The 26,407-nt window shown below is 68.3% G+C and overlaps 3 protein-coding genes across 4 annotated transcripts; 1 reads left to right on the forward strand and 2 right to left on the reverse strand.

Annotated features, from left to right (window-relative positions):
* The first annotated feature begins 689 nt into the window (after positions 1 to 689).
* Positions 690 to 11,181, forward strand: ESPN (espin). Of its 2 annotated transcripts, XM_057418494.1 has the most exons (15): positions 690 to 983; positions 1,585 to 1,778; positions 3,832 to 4,018; positions 4,104 to 4,286; positions 4,380 to 4,511; positions 4,593 to 4,812; positions 4,886 to 5,136; positions 6,482 to 6,643; positions 6,728 to 6,902; positions 7,172 to 7,198; positions 8,051 to 8,196; positions 8,282 to 8,563; positions 10,342 to 10,421; positions 10,503 to 10,514; positions 10,613 to 11,181. In XM_057418494.1, the coding sequence occupies exons 1-15, from the start codon at positions 690 to 692 to the stop codon at positions 10,758 to 10,760; spliced, it is 2,493 nt and encodes an 830-aa protein (XP_057274477.1). In that variant the 3' UTR covers positions 10,761 to 11,181. The 2 variants fall into 2 exon arrangements, with proteins under 2 accessions (XP_057274477.1, XP_057274486.1); XM_057418503.1 differs by lacking the exon at positions 7,172 to 7,198.
* Positions 11,182 to 11,525: 344 nt separating this feature from the next.
* Positions 11,526 to 15,332, reverse strand: TNFRSF25 (TNF receptor superfamily member 25). Its single transcript, XM_057418511.1, has 6 exons — positions 15,137 to 15,332; positions 12,939 to 13,347; positions 12,556 to 12,708; positions 12,400 to 12,481; positions 12,271 to 12,332; positions 11,526 to 12,183 (listed from the first exon to the last, which is right to left on the reverse strand). The coding sequence occupies exons 1-6, from the start codon at positions 15,164 to 15,166 to the stop codon at positions 11,594 to 11,596; spliced, it is 1,326 nt and encodes a 441-aa protein (XP_057274494.1). The 5' UTR covers positions 15,167 to 15,332; the 3' UTR covers positions 11,526 to 11,593.
* A 726-nt stretch (positions 15,333 to 16,058) lies between these two features.
* PLEKHG5 (pleckstrin homology and RhoGEF domain containing G5) lies at positions 16,059 to 25,788 on the reverse strand. Its single transcript, XM_057418521.1, has 21 exons — positions 25,527 to 25,788; positions 23,715 to 23,791; positions 22,051 to 22,180; positions 21,813 to 21,915; positions 21,672 to 21,732; positions 21,503 to 21,594; positions 21,294 to 21,430; positions 21,108 to 21,226; positions 19,537 to 19,722; positions 19,236 to 19,406; positions 19,065 to 19,160; positions 18,933 to 18,983; positions 18,676 to 18,825; positions 18,489 to 18,599; positions 18,262 to 18,411; positions 18,040 to 18,177; positions 17,741 to 17,860; positions 17,526 to 17,658; positions 17,131 to 17,452; positions 16,281 to 17,057; positions 16,059 to 16,200 (listed from the first exon to the last, which is right to left on the reverse strand). Exons 1-21 carry the CDS (start codon positions 25,657 to 25,659, stop codon positions 16,191 to 16,193), a joined length of 3,267 nt encoding a protein of 1,088 aa, XP_057274504.1. The 5' UTR covers positions 25,660 to 25,788; the 3' UTR covers positions 16,059 to 16,190.
* Between the last annotated feature and the right edge of the window lie 619 nt (positions 25,789 to 26,407).

Consider the following 26,407-nt stretch of genomic DNA (forward strand, 5'->3'; position numbering starts at 1 on the left):
GGTGTCCAGGAGCTATCGCCTTATGGAACAGGGCAACGGCAGCGCCCGACGGGGACGTAGCGCTCCACCGCCCCGGTACCGGTTCCGGTACCGCCTTTATTTGCCGGCGGGGCGGGCCTGGACGGGAGGGGCGGGCTCGTCGCTGTCCGCTGTGCTGAACGCGCGGTGCTGCCGCTGTCCGCGGTGCTGATGCGGGGCAGCCCCAACCCGCCCGCGCTGCTCGTAACCGGTAATCGCCGCCGCTGCCCGTCGTCGGTTCCCGCGGGGCCGGCTCCCCCGCGGCAGGACGAGGCAGCTCACCCCGGCCAGCGCTCTTCCGCTCCCCCCAGTGCTGCCGGGTCAGCAGGCACACGTCGGGGTGGCGGATGGAGACACTCGTGGGGCAAGAGGGGAGCAGCTCCCCAGGGCCGTGGAGGGCAGTGGCGGCAACCGGGCACGGGCCGCTCTTGAGCTCCTCGGGCCAGTCCCGGTCCCAGCTGCAGCGCAGCAAAAAGCGACCGCCCTGGGCAGCGGGCGGAGAGCTCCGGTCAGCGGGCAGCCGTCGGGCGGGGCGGGCGGAGGGGCGGCCCCGGGCAAGGAGGAGGAGGAGGTGGAGCCGGCGGGGCCGGGGGGCGGCGGGGCTGGAGCGCCGCGCAGTGCCAAGCGGCGGCCGGGCCGGCGGGGCCCGCTCCGGTGCCGTCGGGGCCGGGATGGCGCTGGAGCGGGCGCTGCTGGCGGCGCGTCTGGGAGACGTGGAGGCGCTCCGGGGGCTGCGGGCGGCCGGGCTGCTGCGGCCGGGGCTGCGGGACGCGCTGGGCGCCTCCCCCGCGCACCACGCCGCCCGCGCCGGCCGCCTCGCCTGCCTGCGCTTCCTGGCGGCTGAGGCCGCTCTGCGCGGGGACGCGCGGGCCCGCAACGGGGCCACACCGGCCCACGACGCCGCCGCCACCGGCAACCTGGCCTGTCTGCAGTGGCTGCTCACGCAGGGGGGCTGCGGCGTGCAGGTGCGAGCGGGGCGCGGGGGGGGCGGCGGGGGGACACCGGCGGCGACGGGAACCGGGGCGACTTTCCCCGGCCCCTCCTGGGCGGGGCGGAGGGGGGAGTCACGGCCAGCACCGGGCCCGGAGAGCCTCCAGTGGCCCCGGCGGGGCTGAGCCCCGAGGGGCGCACAGAGCCTCCCTCCCGGGGTTACACAACGGCGGGACCGGGGCGGTAAGCGGCTTGTCCGGGGCCGGCCGAGAGCTGAGGACATGTGATGGGCTGGAGGAAGAGGAGGTGGCAGAGGGGCCGGGGATTAATCGGGAAGGACGGGGTCAGCAGTCTTGGGCAGGCTCCGGTCGGCTGCACAATGGGGTTCTGCAGTGCGTTCCCACAGGCCGGGGCTGCTCCACACCGGCGGAACAAGGGGGCTTTGCCCACTCCTTGCTGGTTGCAGCCAGCACGCTTGCCCCATGGTCCTGTCCCTGCGCGGCCAGGATCTCCACCGCAGCCAGCCCACCCTGCCGGGGCCAGCTCCTCTGGTTGACGCCCAGCGGCCCGTCACACTCTGCCTTGCCGAAGGGCTCAGGTCCCGGGTGCCAAAAGCCACCCCGCTTCCTCCCGTAGGATACAGACAACTCCGGTGCCACCATCCTACACCTGGCAGCCCGCTTCGGTCACCACGAGGTGATCGAGTGGCTCCTCCGCTTCGGAGGCAGCGACCCCACAGCAGCCACCAACACGGGAGCGCTGCCCGTCCACTACGCCGCGGCCAAAGGGGATTTCCCTTCCCTGCGACTCCTCTTGGGACACTGCCCCAGGTAACGGCCCCCGCTGCCAGCAAAAAGGGGCAAGCAGGGGCGCGGGTCCCCACTGCTGCCCCATCCCTCCCTCCGGCCGCCGGGCAAGGAGCCAGCCCCGGGGACAAACAGCGCAGCCACCCGCATCACGCAGCTCCAAGGGCAACGCAGCGTTATCAGCGCAGGCAGTCAGCCTCACCTTCTTTATGGCCCTGAGAGAAAGGGCGAGGAGGAGAGCGGGGAGCGCTGGCAGAAATACTGCTGCCGGCCGCGGTGCTGCTGGCTCGGGGCGATAACACAGCCGCCTTTGTCCGCGCGTTATGTAAATGGATTGGGCTGCCCGCCGGGGAGAGGCCGCTCCCCGCGCCGGACCCGACCTTTCCGCCCGCCCGCTGCCGCGGGCATCGCTGGCCGTGAATCGTCCTCCCCGCTTCGCCTCCCGACGGTGCCCCCCGGGTGCGCGGCACAGCAGCCCCCCGGCCACAGGGTGCCAAGCCTGGCCGCGGGGCCGCGGCGGGGATTAGGTGGCCCCTAATCCAATTTGCTGCTGCGGGGGGCAGAGGCCGCTAGAAATAACCCCCAGCCCCGGGGCCCACGCTGCTGCCCCACACCGTGCCCAGCAGGCTGAAAGGATGCGGATGCCAGGGGGTTACACGGCACCCCCATATCCACAGGGTCCCAAATATGCAAGATATGAACTGGGGCTCAGGACCCCTCTGTCCCTGTGGTACACGATGTCAGCCCCCCATCCTTCCCACCAGACAGAGCCCATTGCAGGGGCCCTATATCCCCATGGCACTCACCAACACCACCACAGCCTCCCCAGCCCCGGCTCTTTATCCCCTTCCCCAGGTGTGTCAGCTCAGGCCCAGCACCTGGGTGGGGGGCAGTTAACCCCCCATGGCCCACAGCCCAGCCCCAGCCCAACCACAGCTCCTGCTCGGTGCCTGCTGCATTGGCCCCGGTGAGCGCGGTGCTGGCGTTGGCTTTCACTCTTCTTGCTGGGGTTGCTCTGCTGCCGTTGACGCCTTCCCCCTGAATTATTTAGGGCTGGCCCCGCTCCCGGCCCCGTGCCCGCCCGGAGGCTCCGTTACAGCCACGAAATCCAATCCCCGGGAGCCGTGGTGGGATGCTGGCACTTCCAGCCCACCCTAGCACCGGCCTGTGGGATCCCCGGCAGCCGGTGGCCCCAGTGTGGGGTCGAGGCCATCTGGCAAAGCAGTTTACCAGCGCTTGTCCAAGAGGCTTAACCCCTTCCCGATTAGTGGGAAACGGGACCCAGGGGCTGAACATGTGCCTATGCCCCCATAGCTCCCTGTACCCCAACCCAGCCTCCATCACGCCAGCACTGGCCCTTGCTTGTGCTAGCCTGGTGCTGTGGCACGGTGGGAAGGCAGCGCTGACCACGGCCTGTCTCACATTTACAGGGATCAATTATTAAGGGCCCATGATCACTGCGATAACAGAGCAGAGTATTTATTGCTCTTCCTCTTTTAAATATTCAACAGGGGTTTTTATGGGGCACTTAACGAAACAGCTTCCTGCACGGCAGGGATGCAGAGTATGGGTGGGTGGGATGCAGGGTTGTAGGATATAGGCTGTGCGATTTGGGATGTGCAGTTCAGGACCGGGAGCAGAAGGGGGATGCTGGGGCCTGTCAGTGTGGTGCAGGTCAGTGTGGTGCGGGTCAGCGTGGTGTGGGTCAGCGTGGTGCAGGTCAGCCTTTCCCTGTTGGCTGCCCAGCAGCCAGTGCTCCCTAAGCTGCTTATTTAAGAACAGGGCTAAACTGCAGTGCCCAAAAAGAGCCGGAGGAAGGAGCTTAGCCTAAGCAGGCTGATTAACTTAGTGACCTCCTGCCGCAGTGGCCGCTGCTGTGCGGGGACTCAGTGGGGAGCTGTGGGGTGGGTTGTTCCCAATCCACACTGCATGAACCCAGCCAGCATCCCCTCTGTGCTCCTGTGTGTCCCTGTGTCCCATATAACCCCATGTCCCTGTGTCCCACATGGCCTCTGCACCCTGTACCCTGGTCCCAGTGCAGTGGCCACAGGTGACAGTCCCTGTGCCCCGCTTGCAGCACGCTGAGTGCCCAGACCAAGACGGGGGCCACCCCGCTGTACCTCGCCTGCCAGGAGGGCCACCTGGAGATCATCCAGTACCTGGTGCAGGACTGCGGGGCCGATCCCCACGCACGCGCCCACGACGGCATGACCCCGCTGCACGCTGCCGCACAGATGGGCCATAACACCGTCATCGTCTGGCTGGTAAGAGCCGGGCACGGTGGGGTGATACAGCACAACAGCAGGGCCTGCGGTGCTCAGCACCGGTGCTCGACCCAACACCGCGCAGATGAGCTTCACGACGGTGAGCCTGTCGGAGCGGGACGCCGAAGGCGCCACGGCCATGCACTTCGCCGCCAGCCGCGGCCATGCCAAAGTGCTGAGCTGGCTGCTGCTGCACGGCGGGGAGATCACCGCGGACAGCTGGGGCGGCACGCCACTGCATGATGCCGCCGAGAACGGCGAGCTGGAGGTGGGTGCTGGTGACCGGCGTGGTGCTGGAGCAGGTGGGGGGGGGGGGGAGGAGCCACCCTCCAGCCCCACCATGTGCCCCCACTCTCCCCAGTGCTGCCAGATCCTGGTGGTGAACGGCGCCGACCTCAGCATCCGCGACCAGGATGGCTACACAGCGGCTGACCTTGCCGACTACAATGGCCACAGCCACTGCGCGCAGTACCTGCGCACTGTGGAGAACATGGTACGGGGGTGCCCTGGGGCTGAGCACATGGGGAGCACCATTGCTCCCACCCTGTGCCTGACCATGGGGCTGTGCCGGCAGAGCGTGGAGCACCGCGTGCTGTCGCGGGACCCCTCGGCGGACGGGGAGTGCCGGCAGCCGGACTCGGGCATGTCTTCACCCAACACCACGGCGTCGGCACCCCAGGCGCGCTTCGAGGTGGGCTCCCCCACCAGCACCCTCTCCAACTACGACTCCTGCCACTCCAGCCAGTCCAGCACCGGCGACAAGAGGGGCGGCCCCCCGAGGGCCCCCGCCTCCCGTGAGTGCTGGGCCGTGGGGCGCAGGGCGGGGGGCACGGGGCCAGCCCCTCCCTGACCCCCTGCCCTGCGCAGGGGTGCCCGAGCCGGCGCTGGCGGACATGCAGGCGTACATGGACATGCTGGACCCCGAGACGCGGCCGCGGGGACGGGGGCCCGCAGGGGAGGGTCCCCCCCCACCGCCGCCCCCCACATTCCCCCCCCCCCCACCACCACCCCCCGGGTACCCCGCTCCCACGCTCCCCGCCGCGCCCCACACCGCTGACATCTACGTGCGGGCCAAGAACAACCTGCGGCACGTGGAGAGCCAGGCGCTGCGCCGAGAGGTACGGCTGCTGCTGGCCACACAGCTCAGGGGCCGTGCCACCGGGCACCCGTCCCCATGGCGAGCCATCAGCTCATGATGGCACCGGAGGGGACATTGCCCATTGAGGCCATGTGCCCGCGATGCTGGCACACACCGGGGTGCCCAGCGATGCTCCAGCACGGCACTGGGGGCCCCGCTCCATCGCGGTGCCAGGCTGGCGGCACCATGCAGCCGCGCCCATGAGGCCCGGGCAATGCCGCCGGCACCGTGCTGGGCGTGCGCAGCAGCGCAGGCTGCAACCCGAGCGGCCGGCTCCGGTGTCCCGGTGCTGCGGGTGTCGGGTGGCACAGCCGGCACTGCCAGCAGCTGGGAGCGCTCAGCCAGGTGGGCACAGGTAAGAGGGGTGCAGCCCCCAGGGCTGGGGGGGCAGTGGGGTGAGGGGGGCTTGCGGGTGTCCTGACCCCCAACCATGGCTCTTGGCACCCCACCGGTGGCAGGAACCTGTTGTGTGGCCATGGCCAGGGTTCTGGCATAGCCCAGAGCTAAAGGGGACAGGGGCATATGGGGCAGGGGGCTCGGCAGAGTGCTGTTTAGGCTCAGGACCCCATTGTACCCATTGTGCGTGGCCCTCGCTCAGCACTTAATGAGTGGCCCCAACCGCAGCTGCCCTGAGGAGATGCCAGCTCGGTGCTGGAGTGGCACAGGCACCCCATGCAATGGGGCTGGGCAGTGCAGACCCCACATTAAACCGCGGCTGGGGCTGCTACGGCAGGAGCCAGGCTTGGCACCGTGCCCGCGGCAGCCAGAGCAGGAAGCGCTGAGATGGCGCTTGTTGACTTGATGCTGGTGGCGAGCACCTTGCGAGTGCTGCGGGCGGAGATGGCGCATGGGGAAATGCAAATAGCAGGGCCCCCGGCATGGGGCACGGGGCCGTGCTGCCGCAGCACCATAAACCATAGAGCGGGTACAGCCGCTGCAGCGCAGCCCTGCAGCAAAGCCGCTGCGGTATGTGCCGGGGTGAGCCGGGGCTGCGCTGCCGGAGCGCCCTGTTCAGAGGGAGGTTTGGCACCAGGCCCTGGCCCTGCAGGGGATTAGCTCCCGATAATCCACAGGGCCGGGGCTTGGCACTCCTGTTCCCACGGGGTTATCCCAGGGGAGGCTCCTGGGCACAGGCTGGGGTGGGGGTCGCAGTGCCAGGCACATGTTGCCAGCCTGGTGCACAGCCCCGAGTGCAGCCTTGTGCCAAGGGGACCCTCAGGGCATGCGCCTGCCGTCGCCCCAGCCTGGCATCTGCCCCATGGCCCCACTGTGCCGTGGCTCTGCCCCATGGCCGTGCCTGTGTTAAGCCACGCTCCCCATTGCAGTTGGCATCACGTGAGAGCAGCCCCGAGGGCCTGCGCAGGGTCGACTCCAGCCGGCGGTCGAGGAACTTTGGCAAGCAGCCGAGCACCGGTGACTACTACAAGCACCTGGGGCACGGTGCAGCCGAGCAGCCCGGGCCCCGGCGAATGGCGCACAGCGAGGAGGTGAGAGCTGGGCCCTGTGCCACGAGCCTGCGTGTGGCTCAGTACCACTGGCACCGCGCGACGCCTGCCCCTGCTCTCCTCCAGGCATCGCCCATCTCAGCAGACACCATGCGCAATGGGGAGAGCAAGCCCGGTGCCGAGCTGCCGCCACCACCGCCACCGCCACCACTGCCCGATGCCGCCTGCCCCACGGCTCCACCACCACCAGCGATGGCCGAGACCCCCGCCGGCGCGCGCCGCTCATCCTCCTCCACGGGAAGTAAGTGGCAGGGATCCCGGGAGGCGATCCCGGGCACTGTCCCATCGGCTGCACCGCGGCACCGGCACATCTCCTCCTGCGGCACCGCAGCCGCGCAGCTCCTGACGGCCTCTCTGTCCTTCTCTCCTCCGGTGTCGGCGCGGGGGCCCCCCTGCCCACCCGCCCCTGCCTGCTCTCACTGCTGGCCGCTTCTCTTCTCTCTTGTCTCACGGTGGCCAAATCCTTCCTCTGCCGCGCGCCCTGCGCCGCCTCTCTGCTTCTCCCCCTAGGAGGAAAGGCGCTCAGGCAGATGAAGAGTAAGTACCGCAGCCCTGCCACCTCCTGCTCAGGGGTGCCAGAGGGGCCAAGCTGGCACCGTCCCATGCCAGAGCCATGGGACATTGATGACCAATGGGTCCAGGAACTGCCGGCAGCGCCGGGGCCCACTGAGCCCTTGCCACGGCATCGCCAGGAGATGCCATGCGGCTCCCGAGCGACGGCGCGGGGCTGCCGAAGCCGCTGGTCAGGGCTGGCAGCACCGGGGCCCCGCACACAGAGAGCCTTTGTTCACGCTCAGCCGGCCGGCGTGACCCCGCCACGTGAGCACCGGCCGCTCCCCCGCGCTTTATTAGCGCCGGCTCCCGGGGCCGCGGGGTCTCGGCAGCGCTGGATGGCAGCGCCCACAGCACCCACAGCCCTCCGAGTGGGGCGAGCCGCTGGCACCGGGGAGGGGGCTCTGCCTTGGCACAGCACCATGGGCCGTTAGGGACCCGCTCATGGCTGGCACGGACGGTGGGTGCTCATGGGGTGTGGGCATTGCTGGCGGCGCTGCTGTGCTCCGGTGCTGTGCAGCCATGGGGATGGCGTGGGGCTGGTGCAGGGTGCCGGTGCGTTGCTGCTGGGGGCTGTAGGGTGTCCAGTTCCCCAGCGAGGCAGCACGGGTCTGTCCTACCGTGCTGGACCAGCCATGGACTGGTCCTTCCACAGGCAGGTCACTGCTCTTGCAGTTGGGGGGGATGAGGGATGCTGCTCTGATGGGGCTCCCAGGGGGTCCCAGTTGTGGGGAGCAATCAGCCAACCACCCCTGTGCCCTGCCAGCCTGCAGTGCACCCAGGGCATCAGGGGCTGCCGGCAGCTGGGCTCTTATTACCCACCCTGCGTCCCACCAGGCACCAAGTCCTTCAACATGATGTCCCCCACCGGTGACAACTCGGAGCTGCTGGCCGAGATCAAGGCTGGGAAGAGCCTCAAGCCAACGCCACAGAGCAAAGGCTTCACCACCGTCTTCTCCGGCAGCGGCCAGGCAGGGGCCAACGTAGGTGGTGGCGATGACAGGGGTGCCGGCGGCGTGGTGCGGTGTGGCTGGGTGGCACCTACCGCTGGGCTCTATTTCTCCACAGGCAGAGTCGCCGGTGTCCTCCCCATCACCCACCAGGACGCCCACCCCACCGGCCACCCCTGAGGCCACCGGGCCACCGCGCTGCCTGGCAGGCAGCTCACCGGAGCCAGTGCTCAATGGGAGCTCGCCGGTGCCGGTGGCAGGCGCTGGGGCAGCGGTGGAGGCGGAGGCACTGGTGCCGAGCCACGATGAGCAGGGCCGGCCCATTCCCGAGTGGAAGCGGCAGGTGATGGTGCGCAAGCTGCAGCTCCGCATGCAGGAGGAAGAGGAGCAGCGCCGCAAGGTAAGGGGGGCCCTGGGTGCCGGGGTGGCGAGCACGGCGCGGGCACGGCCCAGCACCTCCAGACCTGGTGTCACGGTGTGCGTGGCATCACCTCCAGCTCCAAGGCAGGGACCACCTCAGACGCATGCAGGGGCATCGCGCCCCAGGGTGGCGGTGGCGTGAGGCGCATATGGCGCAGCCTCAAGAGCCCCTTTGCCCTCTCTCCCGCCGCAGCCCGGGAGCCGCTCGCCGCCCCCGTGCCGGCCCGGGCCGCCGGGACCCGCCGGGCAGCCGATGCGGGAGGAGGATGTGCGGCACGTGGAGCGGCGGCTGGGGAGCCTGCGGGTGATGCAGGAGGCACGGCCGGGGCCGCTGCTGCCCGGGCGGCTGGAGCAGGAGCTGGGGCCGCTCCTGCCGCGCCACACGGCCCCGGCGCCCCGGGATGCTCCTGCCCATCAGGATGTGCCCGCTTGGGGACTTGGGGCGGGGAGCAGCCCCGGCACCCTGCGCGATGCCCAGCGCGAGATCCGGGGCTGCGGTGTGTCCGTCCGCAGCCTCAAAGCCAACTACGAGGGGCCGGGGGGGGGCCCTGCGCCCCTCCCCAGGGTCACCAAGCGCAAGCGCTCGCAGCCCCCCGGCAGCACCCGCCGGCCCGTCCTGGAGGAGGAGTACGGGGCCGGGGCACCGCGGCAGAGCAGCCCGCGGGAGCGCGCCGAGGCGCGCAAGGAACGCGCCGTCTGCCTCTTCCTGGAGCACTGGAGGAAGCGGGTGCTGGCGGCGGTGCCCGGCGAGGAGCGGCTGCAGTGGCCGGGGGGGCGGCGGCGGGCGGCGGGGAGGCTGCTGGCCCGTTGGAGGAGCATCGCCCGCCGTGTGCCGGGGCGGCAGATCCGGCGGCTGAGCCGCGCCACGGTGCTGTACTGGCCCCAGCACTTCCTGCCCCACGTCGGCGGCTCGCCCGTGCCCCACGACAGCCTCCCCCTCGACCTCTTCATGCTGGGCTACTTCCAGCTGCTGGAGATGCCGCTGAGCCCCGAGGAGCGGCGCTTCCGCCACCTCCTCTGCTACGAGATGTTTGACCGCCTGGGCAGCCACAGCTGGCACCGCGTGCGCCGCTTCCACCGCGCCGCGCTGGAGAGGGTCGAGGCCGGACACCGCTGCTGGTGCGACGGCTTTGAGGACCTGGTGCACGAGTTCTTTGGGGACAGCCCCGCCATGCCCGTACCGCCAGGGGAAGGGGCCGCAGCGCCGGCACCAGTGCCGGAGCTGGGCGAGTTCAGCGAGGAGGATGTCTGTCGCTTCATCGACCGCAGCTTCTCCTTCTGGAAGGAGAAGGAGGTGGAGATGTCCGACACCTGAGCCCGGCGGGATGCGGCGGGCGGTGTGTGGCACGGGGCTGGCTGCGAGCGGGTGCCGGCGGCGGCAGGACCCGGTGCTTGGGTTCAGCCCAGCGGAGGGCTCGGTACTGGTTTGCGCTGGGCGCAGGCTGAGGTTGCGGTGTGCCGCTTGCTGTGGTGCTGTGTTGTGCGGGGACGCAGCGCCGGGGCTGCGCTCCCCTCGGGAGTGGTGTTTGCGGTGCCGGGGCGGTGTGAGCCCCCCGCGTGTCAGTGCAATAAAGCTGTGGTGTGCTGCGAAGGGCTGGCCACGCCGCGCGCTCCTTCCTCCTCCCCGCGATGGCAAAGACCGGTAGCGAGGGGCAGCGCCGATGAGCGGTGCCGTGTGCCGGGTGATGCTGCTGCCCCGTGGCGCCGATGGTGAGGGTGGGCTGCCGGCAGCGCCGGTAACACGGGTGTCTGTTGCAGGAGCAGGAGGAGGAGGCGCGCCTGGCCAGCATGCCGGCCTGGAGGAGGGACATCCTGCGCAAGAAGCTGGAGGAGGAGAGGTGAGCCGGGGCCGGGGGATGCAGCACGGGGTGGCTGCACCCATGGCTCCGCTAACTCTGCTCTTCCCTTTGCCTTCGCAGGGAGCAGAAACGGTGAGTGCCACAAGCCCCTTCCCTGGGTGGGCAGGTGGGCACGGTGGCTGCGGCGGCTCTGGTGACCGTGGCACCCCGTGCCCTCCGCTGCCGAGCAGGAAAGAGCAGGAGAAGCTGAAGCGGGAGGAGGAGGAGAAGGAGAAGGAGCAGTCGGAAAAGCTAAGGACTCTCGGGTACGATGAGACAAAGCTGGCACCCTGGCAGCGGCAGATCATCCTCAAGAAGGGGGACATAGCCAAGCACTAGCCACGCCATGCCGTGCCCTGGCTCTTCGTGGTGGGAGGAGGCCAGCAGGTCCCACCATGGACCAGGATGCCCTCGGCACCCTCCTCCCGCCGCAGACGGCTCCATAGCCCGACCCGGAGGAGCCCCTGATGCCATCCATAGCCCCGTCCCACTGCCACCAGCCCACAGCCACCCCGTGCTGCCCTGTGCACAGCGAGCTGCCGTGGCACAGGGCACCCGGCTCCTTGTGTGCCGCCCGGCATGACCATGGCGCCCGGGTCGGCTGCGCTGCCGGCTCCCCGCTGGCACAGCTCGCCGCTGCGGCTGCAGCATCTTCGGCTCCAGTCCTGCCCCTCCCACCTCCGGAGCTGCTCCAGGCCGGCTCCCGGCTCCCCTCGCCCCGGCCCGCCTGCCTTCCCAGCCATTAAACCAATAAACCCCACCAGCAGTGCCCCGCGCCTTCCTAGGGCTGCCCACGCCACCCCCTGCCCGCACCGCGCTGCCCATCACCCTCAACACCCCATCACCAGCATCACCCGCGGTGATGACCCTGACCGGCGGATGGAGAACGTGCCACTTTATTGGGGTGGGGGCACGTGCCGCCAGCTGCGGGCGGCCTCGAGAACTATCCCATGGGTTCAAAGGGGCTCGATGCCCGCTCATCCCGCGAGGGGCCCAGCAGCCGGTGTGCGGGGTCCCCTCTGGCCCCGTGAGCAGGGGGATATAAATAGGGGGGGCCGGCGGGCAGGAAGGGGACATAAACTGACATAAAATGTCTACACGGCATAAGTAACAATACTTAGGGGTATGGCTCGGCTGAGGCACCTCCCTCTGATGGGGCGCAGCACCAGGGGTCAGGGTCCCATTGACAGGCTCCGGCGCAGCGCCTCGGCACAGCCGGCCAGCTCCATGCGCTCCAGGGCGGCGAAGATGCGGTCCAGCGTAGCGCTGGTCTGTTGGCACCAGCGCTTCAACATCTCGTACTGCTGGTCGCGGATGTGAGCCACCTCCAGCTCCACCAGCTCAATATCTGCCTCCCGCAGCTCCAGCACCCGCATGAACTCCTTCCAGCGCCGCACTGGCACTGCGTCAATGACGGCATAGAGCTGGCTGCCCTGCATCAGGGCGCTGCGGGGCTCCGGAGGGGCAGAGGGCTCCAGCTCACCGGGCTGTCCCCGCAGTAGTGCCTCGCATTCGGGGCTCTGCCTTGCCACGCCGCTGGCATGCTCCAGCGCTGGTGGGGAGTGTGGCTGGGTCCAGAACTGGCTGTCCCCCCCCTGGGCACTGACCTGGCACTGCGGCGTGGCCACAGAGCCGGATATTGGGGTGAGGGGGCTGCCTGCTGGGGTGCTGTGCCGGAGACGCTTCCTCTTGTGGTAGATACCGAGGGCACCCAGGAAGAGGGGCCCTGTGAGTGCCAGCAGGATGTACTCCAGCCCTGAGCCTGCAAGGAGGAGCAGGAGCATCACTATCAGCCAGCCGGTGCAGCGTCCCCTGCACCATCACCACCCTGGCACTGCCAAACCCGCACCTTGGTCCCCGGTGACGCCGCACACCCGCTGGCACTCCTTGCCGCACGTCTCAGGGATGCTCCTGCAAGGAGAGGGGAGCCATAGGCACCGTGCTGTACCACGCATACCATGGGAGTGTCAGCACTTACGTGTGGCACGGCCGGCACTCACTGCCCTCGGCGTAGAAGTTGGGTTTGCAGTCACCGCAGACGGTGTCCTGCGCCTCCGAGCCTGGGGAGAGGGTGGGTGTCAGGGCCAGAGGTGGCAGTGCCAGCGGGAGCATGGCACAGCCTCAGGGCACTCACAGGGCCGCTGGACGAGCCGCCCGGCGCAGGGCTCGCACTGCTGGCATGAGAATTCACTGCAGGCACTGTTGTGGCACTGGCGGAAGTGGCCGGTCTCGCAGCCGCAGACGACGTTGCTGGTGGCTGAGCAGTTGGTCAGCACGGTCTGGAAAGCTGTGGGAAACAGGCAGCGAGTGGCATGGTGCGGCACAGAGCCATGCAGCATGGCGCAGCGTGGCACAGCGTGGCACAGCATGGCACAGCATGGCACAGCGTGGCACAGCATGGCACAGCATGGCACAGCGTGGCACAGCATGGCACAGCATGGCGCAGCGTGGCACAGCGTGGCACAGCATGGCGCAGCGTGTCACAGCGTGGCACGGCACAGCACAGCACAGGCTCACTTTGGTGGTCGCACTCGTAGCAAGCCTGGCACTCGGTGAGAGTGTTGGGCTGGGTGAGGAAGGTGCCGGCGGGGCAGGAGGTGCAGACGGTGTCATTGCCACTGCTGGAGCAGGGGGTGCTCAGGAACTTCCCTGTGGGGGCAATGGGGTGACAACGAGCATGACTGTGTAGGGCCACAGTCCCAGCGTGCCACAGCCGCGCTGTGCTGGCCAGGCAGCTCTCACCTGCAGGACACTGAGTACAGCACTGGCGAACTGCCTCGACCCAGTTCATGCCGAGGGGGCAGCGGGGTTTGGTGATGTGCCTCTGCAGCCGCACCGGCACCCGCTGCCCCCATGGCAGGGCGCAGTCCCGGCAACCTGGGGGCTGCGATTCACTTGCTGCGAGCCACAGCGCTGCCAGGATCACCTGCGGGCAAGGAGAGGGTCGGGACTCAGGGAATCGGGGGACCTTGGCTGATGGAGCCAGAGCCGAGCCTGCCCGGCGCTGCTCTGTGCGGGGCGGGACGGCTGCAGCCCCGTGCCCCGGAGCAGTGCGGGTGTGGGGCCGGGAATGCCCCGCAGTATCCCCTGCGCTGAGCTTTCCCCCCCGCTTCCTGCTGCCCCCGCGGGGCACGCACACTGCAGGGTATATCGCACCACCCCTGTGCATGGAGGCTGCCGCCGGGTGCCCGCCGGGTGCTGAGGGCCGGATGCTCAGCACGGGGGTTAACGCTGACGTTCCTGGGGTTTATCTCCCCGCAGAGGAGGCGATTTCCTCCCCAGGAGGAAGCCGTGCCCGGCTCACGCTCACCCCGATGCTATCGCTCCTCGTACGTGCGTTCAAAGTAGGTCACGGCTCCCCCGCTCCGGGGGCACCGGCGCTGCAGGCAGGGGAGCCCCGGCTGGGGGCCAGGGGGTGTCCGCGCCAGCACCCCCAGTGCTGGGGCCAGGGAATTCCTCGCCGGGGGCTGGATTTCCCAGCGCCGATGGCACCGATTGCGGCAGCTGAGTCATCCCAGTACGAACAGCAGAGGGGCAGGAGGGCTGCTGGGTTACAGTAAATATCTGGCTCGTTCCCCATCGCCTCCGTTCATTCTCTGGTGAGCTTTGGTGGTGGGAGACGTCAAGCAAAAGGAAGATGGGCAGAAAACCAGGGCTGAGCTGCCCCAGGCAGAGTCCACTTTCTCGACGGAGTTGGAGAAGAGCTGCTCCTGTCATGTGTTTCATTGTTTTTCATGCCCAAATGGTGCCTGGGAGGTGGGTGACATTCCTCTGGCCAAGCTGCCAGCCACCAGAGACGGGTTTGTGTTGAAAGGGACCTTAAAGCTCCTCCAGCTCCAACCCCTGCCACGGGCAGGGACCCCTTCCACTGGAGCAGCTTGCTCCAAGCCCCTGTGTCCAACCTGGCCTTGAGCACTGCCAGGGATGGGGCAGCCACAGCTTCTCTGGGCACCCTGTGCCAGCACCTCACCCTTTTCATCCTCCCACCCCTTTTCAGCTTCACACTCCCCTGCCCCAGGGCACCGGTTGCTGCACCCAGGGGAGCCACAGTGAGGGTGACGAAGGAGTGCCCGTGCCAGCACCCCCAGCGCTGGGGTGAGGGGTGGGCCCGGGGCCAGGGGATTCTTTGCCGGGGGCAGGATTTCCCAGTGCCGACGGCCCCGATTGCGGCAGCTGAATCATTTTCCATTAAACCCACGGGCAGACTGAAACCCGTGCGCGCTGCGGTGCTGCCAGCACGTCGAGGCGGCTGCCATGGCCCCGGCTGCCATCGGCACCTCTGAGTCACCACCGGAGCTCCGACGTTCCCCTGGGTGCCCTGCCGCGCGCAGGTGCTGCCGCATTCCCAAGCACGGGAGCGGGTGCCCGGAGGCAGGAGCCACTGCAGGCACAGGAGCCACCACCCCATCCTGTGCCGCGCAAACACCATCCCTGCCCGTAGTGCAGCCCTGGTGCAGCCCCCGCTCCTGGTGCCTGTGTGCCAGCACCAGCCCTGGCTGTCGGTGCAGGCAGCCCCTATGGCTGTGCCCTCTCTGCAGCCCTGTGTCCAAAGCCACAGCTCCCATGGCTGTGCCTGCCATCTGCACGGGCATGGCAGACCCCAGTGCCAGGCAGTGCAGCAAGCACTTGGCACGCTCAGCACTGTGCTCATCCGATACCCACCCTGCTCTACATCACCCCAACCAGTGCCATGGGCCGGGCACGGCCGCACTCACCCAGCCTGCGCCCGGGCAGCAGCGCTTCATCCTTGCAGGTGACGCGGTTGGGTCATGCCTGGCAGTGAGCGCGGTGCAGGGGGTGCAGCGGGGTGTCGGGGCAGCTCAGCACCCAGGCAGGGGGCCCCAGCACCCCATGGCCGCCGCCAGCAGCGCGCAGTGAGTGAGCACCAGCCCTCCCCACGCAGGCTTTTACCGCGGCCGCGCAGGAGGAAATGCTTTTTTGGAAACACGTCCAAGGGGTGCAAACCACCCCACGGGAGCGCCGGGGGTGGGAGGGACCTGCCCGCCCCGGCACAGGCCGCCGCCTCCCTCCCTGCTGGCACAGACCCAGTGTGGCCGGGGGGGGGGGGGGGCAGGGCAGCAGTGCTGACCCCCGCCACAAGGCTCCATCCCCACCATGAGGCTGGAGCTGTGCCGTGCACCCACCATGGTGCTGCACAGTCGCATGGTGCCACCAGGGCCAAGGGAGAGGCGAGGCGGAGCGAGCGTGCACCAGCTGGGTTTATTGCTTGGCCGGGACACGGAGCACGACACGAGACAGCAGCCGGTGCTCCGGCCACTGCCGTGGCTCCCACTCTCCGGTCCCAGGCGCTGCCACCCGCTGCCATCATCCCAACCCCATAGGGCAAACCTCGCCCCAGTCCACCGCCATCCCCTCCTGCCCCAGCCTCCTCCATGCGCGCCCTCAGCACCGTGTCCCCGGCGCCACAGCCCTCTCAGCACCTTCCCCACTCACCACCACCAACGTCACCACCCCCTCCTCACCCCCCCCCACGTCTGATGCACCATGGGGCAGCTGGGCCCCAACCAACAACCCTCATCCCTGCAGATGAGGCTTTGGCATGAGCCATGTCCCTGCCCCCAGGAGGTGCAGGCAGCCCTGTGCCACCGTGCCCAGGCTATGTCCTGGCTGAGGGGACTGATCTGCATCCCCATCCATGTCCCCACTGGCGTGACGTCCCACCGCCCGGCCTCAGCGTTACGCTCCAGTTGGAAGCAGGAGCAGCTCCTTGGCGCAGCCGTACATCCATCCCCACCGCTCCAGCGGCTCTCAGACCTCCCTGCAAGACAGGGAGAGATGCCCTCAGTGCCGGGACCCCGGCACCAGGGAGCGACCGAGCATCCTCCAGCAGCCACGTACGAGGCGGTCAGCGTGGAGTTGAGCAGCAGCGTGGTCCGGATCCGGTAGAGCTGCGCCAGTGTCAGCTTGCGGTGCTGTGCTGACTGCGGGTCCGAGAGGGTCCGGCGGGCAGCGGGCAGGGGGTTGTGGCCGAGCTCCCTCGGAAGGGACGCCGGGCGCTCCGCCGGCTCCTCCGGCTCTGAGAGCTCTGAGGTGGAGCTGCCGCTGCTGCCGGGGGCAGGCGGGGGGCCGGGGGCTTGGTGCGGGGTAGTCCGGGGGGGCCCAGGGCACAGGTCAGAGAGGCTGCGGCTCTGGCTGAGCGGGGCCGGGGGGCCGGGGCATAGGAGCTGGGGCAGGTTGGCCTCTGACTTGGACTTGAGCACCCTGGTGGGGCAGGGCAGGAGCTGCACCGGGGTCTGGCGGCGCAGCCGGGGTGAGGGGGGCCGTGGGGCTGGGGGGGCAGCGTGTGGCTCGCGCCCCTCCTCGGGCTGCTGGCTAAAGTCCCGCAGGGAGGTGGGTGAGAGCGTGCCGTAGGCGCTGTCGATGGAGGATGAGCGGCAGCCGCTGGCCGGGGAGGCTGTGCCATGGGGCAGGGGGACAGGCAGGGCACCCGCAGGCAGCTCCCGGGGGGGGGTCTCGGAGGAGGTGGGGGTCCCGGCGCTGGCGGAGGTGCTGGTGCCGATGGAGGACCCGTCCGAGGCTGAGCTGAAGGGCCCCGTGTCCCATTCTGGGGAGGAGAGCGCGTCACCGCTGTCCGTGGCCACAACGGCGAGGGTCTCGGTGGAGCCGTCGGATGGGCTGTAAGGGAGAGGGTGGTGAGGAGGGGGCTGTGCTGGGCTGGGGGTAGCGGGGTCCTCCTCCTGGCTCCTACCAGCGTTGCGAGTCGGGGCTGGCGCTGCCGCGGCGCAGGATGGTTGGGGAGCTGGCAGCCGAGGCGTCGCTGTCCCCATCCTCCTCCTCCTGCTCCTCCAGGCGCCGGCGCTGCCGCAGCCGCTGCAGCAGGTTCTGGGGACAAGGAGGCATCAAGGGAGGCTCGGGGCAGCCGCAGGACCCCCGCCCGCCCTCTGCGCCCCTCACCTGGGCGTTGCGCACCGCCTCTACCCAGCTGCGGCACAGCGACTGCCCGCTGGCCTGGAACGTGTAGGCAGCCACGGCGCTCCCCAGCTCGTTCAGGTAGATGAGGAGGAAGGAGCCTGTGGGCAAGGGACATCAGCAGTGCCCAGGGACCCCCCCCTTGCTGCCCCCATCACCCCCGGTGCTGCTCACCCGGGTCCCTGAGCTCGCGGCACACGACCTTGTCCACCAGCAAGGGCTGCCGGACCACCTTGGTGCGCTCAGCCTTCTTGAGGGGCTTGGTGATGAGGAAGAGGTCGGTGAAGAGGAAGCAGTAGACGTCCATCTGGGGAGGGGAGAATGGGGCCGTGGGTGCCGGCCGGGGCGAGAGGGCAGGAGCCGGGGCTCCCCGTCCCCCTTGTCCTCACCTTGCTGTCTTTACCTTCCCGCATCCTCAGGCTGCCCTCCAGCAGGAGCTGCCGCGTGTCCTCCGGGGACGTGCCGGGGATGGGGGCAGTCAGGTCCAGCCGCAGGAACTCCTTCAGCAGCTGCCGGGATCCCCGGTGTCAGCGGTGGCGTGGGGTATCATGGCATGGCACAGGGTGGCATGACAAAGCATGCCATAGGGTGGCCCAGCATGGTATGGCATAGGGTGGCGTTAGGTGGCAGGGGGTTACAAGATACCGGGTGACGTTATGGCGTGGCAGCTCTGCCGTGTCCAACCTACCTTGTCCACCTCATCCGTGCTGCCCTCCACCACCTCATAGGCATCAATGCGGCTGAGGATGGCGGCCAGGCGCTGCCGCTCCTGCCGCTGGCGCATCCGCGAGTTGACGTCGTTGATGAAGCGCTCCACAGAGCCAATCTGTGCCCAGGTGGTGGTAGGTTCAAAGGGGAGGGGGACACCCCACAGCACTCCCCACAGCACCCCGTGTCCACATCCCCTTACCATGGCGGTGATGGCATCGCGGGCACGTGGGTCATCCGTCTTCTTGAGCACGGACTTGAGGAGCAGCGGGTACTTGGTGAGGCGCTGGTGGGGTTTCACCAGCATGTCGCTCAGCTTCAGGCGGCTGCACTGCTCGTGCTTCTCGGCCCACTGTGGCACGCAGGAGTCAGACCCACACTAGTACCCCACACTGGTACCCCACACCGGTGCCTGCCCGCTCCCCTTACCGTCACATAGGCTCGGAAGAGCTCGCTATCCCGCAGCAGTGTCCGCATGTACTCCATGCAGCCCTCCTCCTCCATGCAGTACCGCACATAGGGCTTGAAGAGGGACCCGAACTGGGAGGGCACAACGGGGTCACCGCAGGGCACAGCATGGCACAGCCCCACCGCCGCACGGTGTCCCCCCACTCACCATCTTGAAGCCGTCGAGGAAGTCAACAGGGTCAAGCAGCGCCCCGGTCCTGCGCGCCTTGGCCAGCACCGGGGCCATGACTCCGCGCCACAGCTCCCGGTGCAGCCGGATGATCTCCCCGATGTTGCTGAAGAGCCGTTCGGCATCCACCTGCAGTGAGGCCACGGCTGCGTGGGGGTGGCACTTCACCCTGCCGTGACCAACCGCGGTCCCAGCCCAGACCTGGGCGTCCCCATCCCTGCAGCCCCATCACTCACCTCACAGAGCAGCCCTGACTCCTGCAGGTTCAGCAGGCAGCAAAGGAAGAGCTGCAGGGACAGAAAGGGAGCCGGTGGGGTGCAGCCACAGCCCCGGCCCCCTGCCACGGCACAGCCATCACCATCACTCACATCGGTGATGACTTTGAGCTTGCGGATGTAGGTGGCCTCGGTGTGCAGCAGCTCCCAGATGGCTTCCTGCTGGTGGCACTGCCGGCGCGACAGGGCCTGTGGGGCTGAGTGTCAGCGCCATGTCGGTGGTGGGGCAGTGCCGCCGCGGCCCCCGGTGCCCCCCGGCCCTACCTCTGCGCCATGGATGATCTGCTGCCAACTGTCCTCCAGCGCCAGCCCGGCCTCGTCCCCGTCCTCCTCCCAGGAGTCGCGGTCGAAGCGGAGCTGCGGCGGCAGCTTGGGCAGCCCGAAGGTGCCGTAGGCGTGCAGCCGGCTCGCCAGCTGCTCCAGCTTCTCACTCTCCTGGCCAAGAGCAGGGGGCACAGCAACCAATGCCCGTGTGCCACGGACCCCTCACCCTGCCTCGCGGAGCTGCAGCCCCGCCGGAGGGACCCATCCCAGTGCTTCCTCCCCATGCCCACGTCCCACCTACCCGCCCGAAGGAGCCGGCGCTGGTGCCGGAGCCGAAGAAGCCGCTGAAGCGGCTGGCGGCGCGGTTCTTCCAGGTATCAGTGCCATTGGTGGGCAGGGAGCCACTGGCATGCGGGGACGGCTCGGGGCTGGGGATGCTGCTGTCCCCCAGGAACTCCGTCATGTTCTTCCTCCGCCGGCCCGGAGCCTGCAGTGGGGACACAGCCGGTGTCCCCGTGGTCAGCGCCCGGCACCGTGCCCAGCGATGCCTCAAGCAGGGCTGACCGGGAGCACCCATGGGGCGGGCAGGCACCCAGAGGGCACCCCCCGGCCACGGTCCCCTGCCCGCACTGACCTGCCTACCTGCATCCCGGGGGCGCAGGGCCCCGGGTGCTGCCCGGCGGAGCCCAGCTGGTCACGGGCAAGCGGCGCAGGGGCTCAGGGCATCCCACGGGATGTAGGAGCCCCTCCGAGCCGCCCAGCCCCGCTCCCAGCCCGGACGGTGGAGCCGGACCCGGGCAGGCTCCTCCGAAACAAAAGGAGGTGGGGCCAGTGCCGAAAAACCAATTTCCCTCCTCGGCAGATAAGCTAACCAGAGCCAAACAATTCACCGGCCGACATCAAAGCCCCGGCTGGCCGCGGGAGCTGGGTCACGGCCAAGCGGCTCCTGCTGCCCCGGGCACCGCTGCACTGGCCTCCTCCTCTGTCCCTGGGATGCCACCACCGCGGCACAAAGGGCAGCAAAGTGGGGCTCCCCCCTGCCGCCAAGCCAAGGTCATGGCCATGCTGCTGCCACTGCCACCCACGCCCTGCCACGTCCAGCATGGCCCCATCCCTGTCACTCACCCTGCTGCCGTGTCCCCAGAAGCCCTGGCTGCCGCCTGCTCCATGGCCCCAGTGTGGCTCAGCTCCTGGATGCCCCCAGGAAGGCTGAGAGCCCTGCACCCGCGGTTGGTTGCCCACTGACCGCCTCGCCCCACTGGGTCCATGCTGGTCCCACAGCCAGGCATTGTAGTGCTGGACACGGGAGGCCACCAGCCCTGGCCACACGGCCACTGTGCCACGCTCTGTTGCTGCCGGTGAGGGGCCGAGCACCGTGTCCCCACTGCAGCCTGTTCCCACGGGGAGTGGCAGCCAGCCCTGCCCCACGCCTTATCTGGGGCCAGGGTCCATGGGGCAGGACCGAGCTGTGCTCAGCAGCTGCCAGGGGCCATAATGAGAGCAGGACCAGCAGCCAGGGTGAGCCTTGGAACCAGGGCGGCACAAAGTGGCTGCCATCGCCAAGGGGCTCCTGTTTGCTCCAGTGCCAGCCTGTACATGGCACAGCCACAGGGCTGGTGCTGCCGGCTGATCTGCCACACCTAGCACAGAGCACTGCCCATGCACAGCCACCATGGCACAGCCAGGAGCCAAACTGGCTCCTGGGGGCTTCAGGGAGGTCTTCGGTGACACCGCATAGAGGCTATGCAGGAGACACCATCCCTATGTAATCCCATGTATCCTATCTTCCCAGCAAGGATGGCTACATGGGGATCACACGCTCTGCCACCCCCTCCCCAGGTCCTCCCCTCCGTGGCTGTCACCAGCACTCACCAGGCTGTCAGCGCCCTCCCGTTGTCCTGGCGCCGTGCTGGCAGGGTGCACGATGGGCAGAGCGGCCAACCTGGCTTCCTGCACTGCCTGCTCCACCTTCAGCTCATCCCCGGGCTTGGCTGCGGGAGCAGGGGGTGGTCAGAGCCCCGCGGCACAGCCGAGCCCCCCCGCCGGGCCCCTGCGCACCTCTCACACGCAGGTAGTGCCCCCCGAAGCGGAACGCCTCGAACTGGAGCGAGAGCGGTGTCTGCGACTGCTCCAGGTACACGTCCACCCTGCCCGGCTCGATCGCCTTCCTCTCCAAGACCGGCAGCAGCACCTCCCTGCAGGGACATGAGCCCCGTGTCCATCTATCCCCGCGCCGCTCCCTGCATCCCCATCCCCAAGGCGCTCACCCCAGGGATTTCTTCTTTGCTGCCGGCACGATCTCTGCCTCAACGTTGATGCTGAGGTCAAACTTGAGGGTGAAGCACTCCTTGCTGGGGTCCTAGGGGAGGCAGCATCACTCACCCATGCGGCCCCTCTGCCTGCTGAGCACCCCAGGGAGAGGGGCCGGTGCTTTACGTCCGTGTGCCGGCGCCGAGCCTTCTTCTTGGGCAGCTTCAGCGCCGAGCTCCTCCGCTCTCTGTGGGCACAGGGCATTCAGAGCGACAGGGACAGCGTGGGTTGGGGACACGGAAGGGACACGCAGGGCCGGGGGCTCACCCTCTGCTATCGGCCTGTCCCTCCTCCTCCTCCTCCACATCAGAGGCAGGGCTGGTGCGTGTCGGGCATGAGCGCGTTGACATGTTGCGGGCCAGGATGGAGCCTGCAAACGGGCATTGGGATGGGCTGTGCCAGCACCGCAGCCCTGCGCTGGCCCCGGCTGCTTCCCACTCGGATCCCTGCACCGCGCCGGCCCCAAGCGCATCCCGCTGGGATGTGGAGCCGGTACCCAGCTCACCTGGCGGGGGCAGGTCAAAGCGGATGTGCCCATCGCAGTGCATGGCGCCATGCAGGCGGCTGTCACAGAGCTCACACAGGCTGAGGGGGCCGCTGCAGCTCAGCCGCCGGCACTCCGCATGGTGACACACCTGCGGGCACACCATGAGCAGCGGGGACCCCCTTCCCATCCCAACTGGCGCTGGCTCAGGGGCGACACCGAGGCCAGAGTGGGCACCGCGAATAGGATACGAGAGGCTCTGCACCGCGCAGCGCACTCCCTGCTCCACCACATGGAGCAGGGCGCTGGGGAAGGTGGCCCATGCCCAAGCACGGAGGTGACAGCCGGGGGACAGGCACCTGCGCCTGTGCCTCCCGCACCTCCCGGTGCCCGCAGCCGCCCCTCGGCGCTGACGGGAGCCGCGTCCCTGCGGCAGGACGGAGGAAGCGGGTGTCTGCCGCAGAACAATGCTCGAGCCCGGCGCGTTTCCTCCCATTGTGTGCTGGCCACGGCCGCGGCCCCGGCCCCGCCGGGCATTCACCGCGGGTTATTTTTAACCCCCCGGCAGGGCCCCCAGCGCCGCGCAGGGCCCGTGACCCCCGCACAGCGCCCGCCCCAACGGGGGCTCCAGAGCCCAGCTCCAGTCCCTGCGGTGCCAGTGGCCTCTGCAGCACCGCCCGCGTGTTGCGGTGTCACCGGGGGACCCCCATCCCTGCTCAGGGTGCGCGGGGCTGCGGGGAGGAGCCGGCCCTGCCCCGGCTCGCCTGCAGCGCTGCGCTGCTGCTGGGAGGAAGCGCCAGGAGCTGCAGTCACCCCCGCTTCCTGCCCCCCTTCCTCGGGCCTGCTGAGGTCAGAGCTGAAGTGCTCCCAGAGGGGCCACCAGCCCCTCCAGTGCACCCAGCACCACCAACACCCAGTACCGTCCTACCATGGGGCACAGGGCAGCTCCCCCCCCATCAGCCCTGCCCAAGATGCCCCATACTCCTGGCCCCAGCAATGCTTCTCTCCCCCCATGTGCCCCAGGCCATCCCCATCGTGGCCACTGTGGCACCTGCAAAACGGAGAGCATGGCCATGGGCTCCAGGCAGCGACCACTTCCTTGGTGGGCACCCCCAGCACCTTCAGCAGGTGCCCCGTAGTGAAGGGGATGCAATGCAGGACAAGCCCCCACCCCAGCCAGGCCCCCTCACCCCACACTACCTGCTCGTCACCATCTGGTATCAGTGTTGGGGTGGTCCTGGTGTGCCCCATGGCAGCCACAGCCCCGTGCCACGTGTGCCCCACCGGCACCGGCTCTGCCACCCCAGCCGTGCAAACAAAGTGCCGCGGCACACCTCCAGCACAGCTGGGCTGCTGCTGTGCCAGAAAGACACCGCCCGCGGCACAGGAACACTGGGACTCAGTGGGAGCCGGAGAGCGGATCCAGCCTGGCCCTGCATCCAGCCAGCCCAGGGGGGAGAGAAGGGACCCGAAATCCGCTCTGGCATCACGTTAGCGAATGGTGGAACAGACGGGCTGGAGCGGATTAGCCCCAATCACACCAGCTACAGAAAACAGGCTGGGGGGCACAATGGCCATGCCAGGGGGCTTTGGGTTGGGCACAGCCACCCGCTGCCCCTCTGCATCCATTCAGACCAACACCGTCCGGCCCTGCTCGGTGCTACCCAGCAGCCCACGGCACCCACCTTGGCCGCCCTCCTGTCGCCGGAGCAGTCGGGGTTCTGGCAGCGCAGCACTGGTTCCTCCGGTGGGCACGGCTCGGCTGCGGGAGAGAGCAGGGGTCAGTGCCAGGGTGAGCCCCTGCAGCCCCACTCCCGACCCTGCCCATGTAAAGCAAAGCACACGGGTTTAAACAAGGCTGAAAGGGAGGAAACCCCTGCCCAAGAAAGAGCCAGGGCTGCATCCCCGCACCGTGCATCCCGTGGCATCAGGACCTGACACCGCCTGCCCGGCACCCCGAGTCACAGGATCAGGACTCGGACCTGCCCCAGTTCCCCTGGGGCTGGCACAGACGGGGCTGCAGCAGCAACACTAAATCAGCCACTTGCCAGCCCCCAAGGGGGCTTAGGAGCGACTTTAAGCTTTGACAGTTAAATCGGCCTTAGGGACAAATCCTATTTTGAAGGCTTTTGCTATGTGTCGCGCCTAATCGTTTAAAAATAACAGACTCCAGGGTGGCTGCAGCGAGGGAAGAGCAAGAACAGCCCCGCGATGCTCCAATGGGAGCCAATACAGGGGCCGGGCTGCATGGCCAGCACAGGGGCTTCCCCCAAAGCGCTGCTCCCCTCTCCCGCATCCCTTCTGCCAACAAAAACAGCATCCACGCCGGTACAAGCGGGACCGTGGCCAAGGCTGGGGCTGGACGCAGCCTGCGGGAATACCACCTTTTGGGGCAGTGCTGCTCCTGCCCGCAGCGGGGTTCGCAACCCGGACCGGGGCCAGCAGCCCCAGCTCCCGGCCAGGATGCGGTGCAGCGCAGGCACTGCGGGATGAGGGAGCAGGAGCATCGGGCAGGGGGAGCCGCTGCGGCTGCCCCCGCGGCGGGAGCACAATGAGGGCTCTGTGGCCGCGGCCGCCCCGCAGCGCCGCCGGGCTGGGCCGGCCCCCGCCGTCGTTTCACTTGACCTATCGGGAATAATAACGGGATAAAACGAATTCCTCCGTGCACCCGAGGGGAAGTTTTCCCGACGCACCAGAAAACCGAGGCCAGGCAGAGCTGGCGGCAGTGCCAGGGGACAGCCCCCCGCCGCAGCCACCGGCACGGCCAGAGCCGAGGGGCTCTTCCCCGGTGGGTTGGAGCAGGAGGGGATCTGGGTCCCCACGAGGCACCTGGGCTGGAGGAGGGATCCTTCCCCCATCACCTCCTCTATGAGACAGCCACCTCCTCCTACTTCTCCTCCTGCCAGCTCTGTTATCGCACTCGGCTCTTCTGGTAATGGTAAATGAGTTTGGAACTGAACCATTCCTGCACCAACTCACTGTTTCAGGTGCCTCTCTCGGTTGAGAGGAAGCAATGCCAGTGGTTCGAGATGGTGTGCTGAGCACTCCCTGCTGCACCTGCAGCATCCTCACAGCATTCCCTACAGGAAGCCCACCGCATCATCCTCACAGCATTCCTTACAGGAACCCCACCGCATCATCCTCACAGCATTCCCTACAGGAACCCCACCGCATCATCCTCACAGCATTCCCTACAGCAACCCCACTGCATCATCCTCACAGCATTCCCTCCAGGAACCCCACTGCATCATCTTCACAGCATTCCCTCCAGGAACCCCACCGCATCATCCTCACAGCATTCCCTCCAGGAACCCCACCGCATCATCCTCACAGCATTCCCTCCAGGAACCCCACAGCATCATCCTCACAGCATTCCCTACAGGAACCTCACCACATTCCTGCTCCAGCTACAACTTCTCCTGGCGCCTCACATTGATGCCAGGAGGATTTAGGCCAAGCACTGCTGCCCGCACGCCCATGGGTCCCCAGACACCTACCCCCGAGCTCCTCGCTGATGTCCAGGCTGGAGCTCCAGGAGAAGCGCTCCACTGCCCCATACTCCAGCCCCGCCAGCCCGGGGGGCAAAGCCTCCAGCTCGTAGGCACCGCGCTTCTTCCAGTACAGAAACATCCCGGGCTGGCAGCCGGGGGAACCCCCCGGAGCCGCGCCCGCCCCGCCGGGGCCACCGGTGGCACTAACGGGGGGAGCCCGGCTCCGGCTTTAAGAGCGGATCCCGGTGTCCGGACAAGCGCCGCATTGAGGCCGGCGGCCGGGAGGCGCGGGGCGGCGGAGGGTGCTGCTGGAGGCTGCCCAGCGCCCGCGCGGGGGGCACACAAAGGGCCTTTCTTCAGCCTCCTACAGACATTGCACAAATTTCACTTTCCGCCGTCTATGAAAGGCATCGGGCGCGGGGACAAGACGTGCTTGTGAGGAGAAGAATATGCACCAAGAGGGGGCTGTGCAGCGGCTCCGCCGCCCGACGGCTTTTTGGGGGGGGCAGGAATGTGCCGCCCTGAGGCCTGGATGCACCCCCGCAGCCGTGGGCACGGGACATGGTCCCCTCTGCTGAAGCCAAGCAAACCTGAAAGCACCGGAATGGGCTCAAAAACCCCACAAAGGCCCAACCGTTGTCCTGCCCCACGCAGAACTCCCTAAACATGGAAAACCAAAACCATCAGCCAGGATGCAACCATCCCAGCCCCAAGTCATCAGCGCTGACAGCGGCTTCTTGGATGCTCTAAGTGCCCTTTGACAGGTAACGTGGCCAGACACTAAGTGGGATGCTGCAGTTCCAAAGCCCCTGGACACCCCATCCCGTTGGCCCTCTCCCCCTCAGGGCAGAGCCATTGTGAGGGCCAGCAGCCAGCCTGGTCCCCTG

This window comes from Pezoporus wallicus, unplaced genomic scaffold (genome assembly GCF_028554395.1).
Source record: "Pezoporus wallicus isolate ANWC-B61680 ecotype Strahan unplaced genomic scaffold, APGP_CSIRO_Pwel_v1 contig_13766, whole genome shotgun sequence".
NCBI lineage: Eukaryota > Metazoa > Chordata > Aves > Psittaciformes > Psittacidae > Pezoporus > Pezoporus wallicus.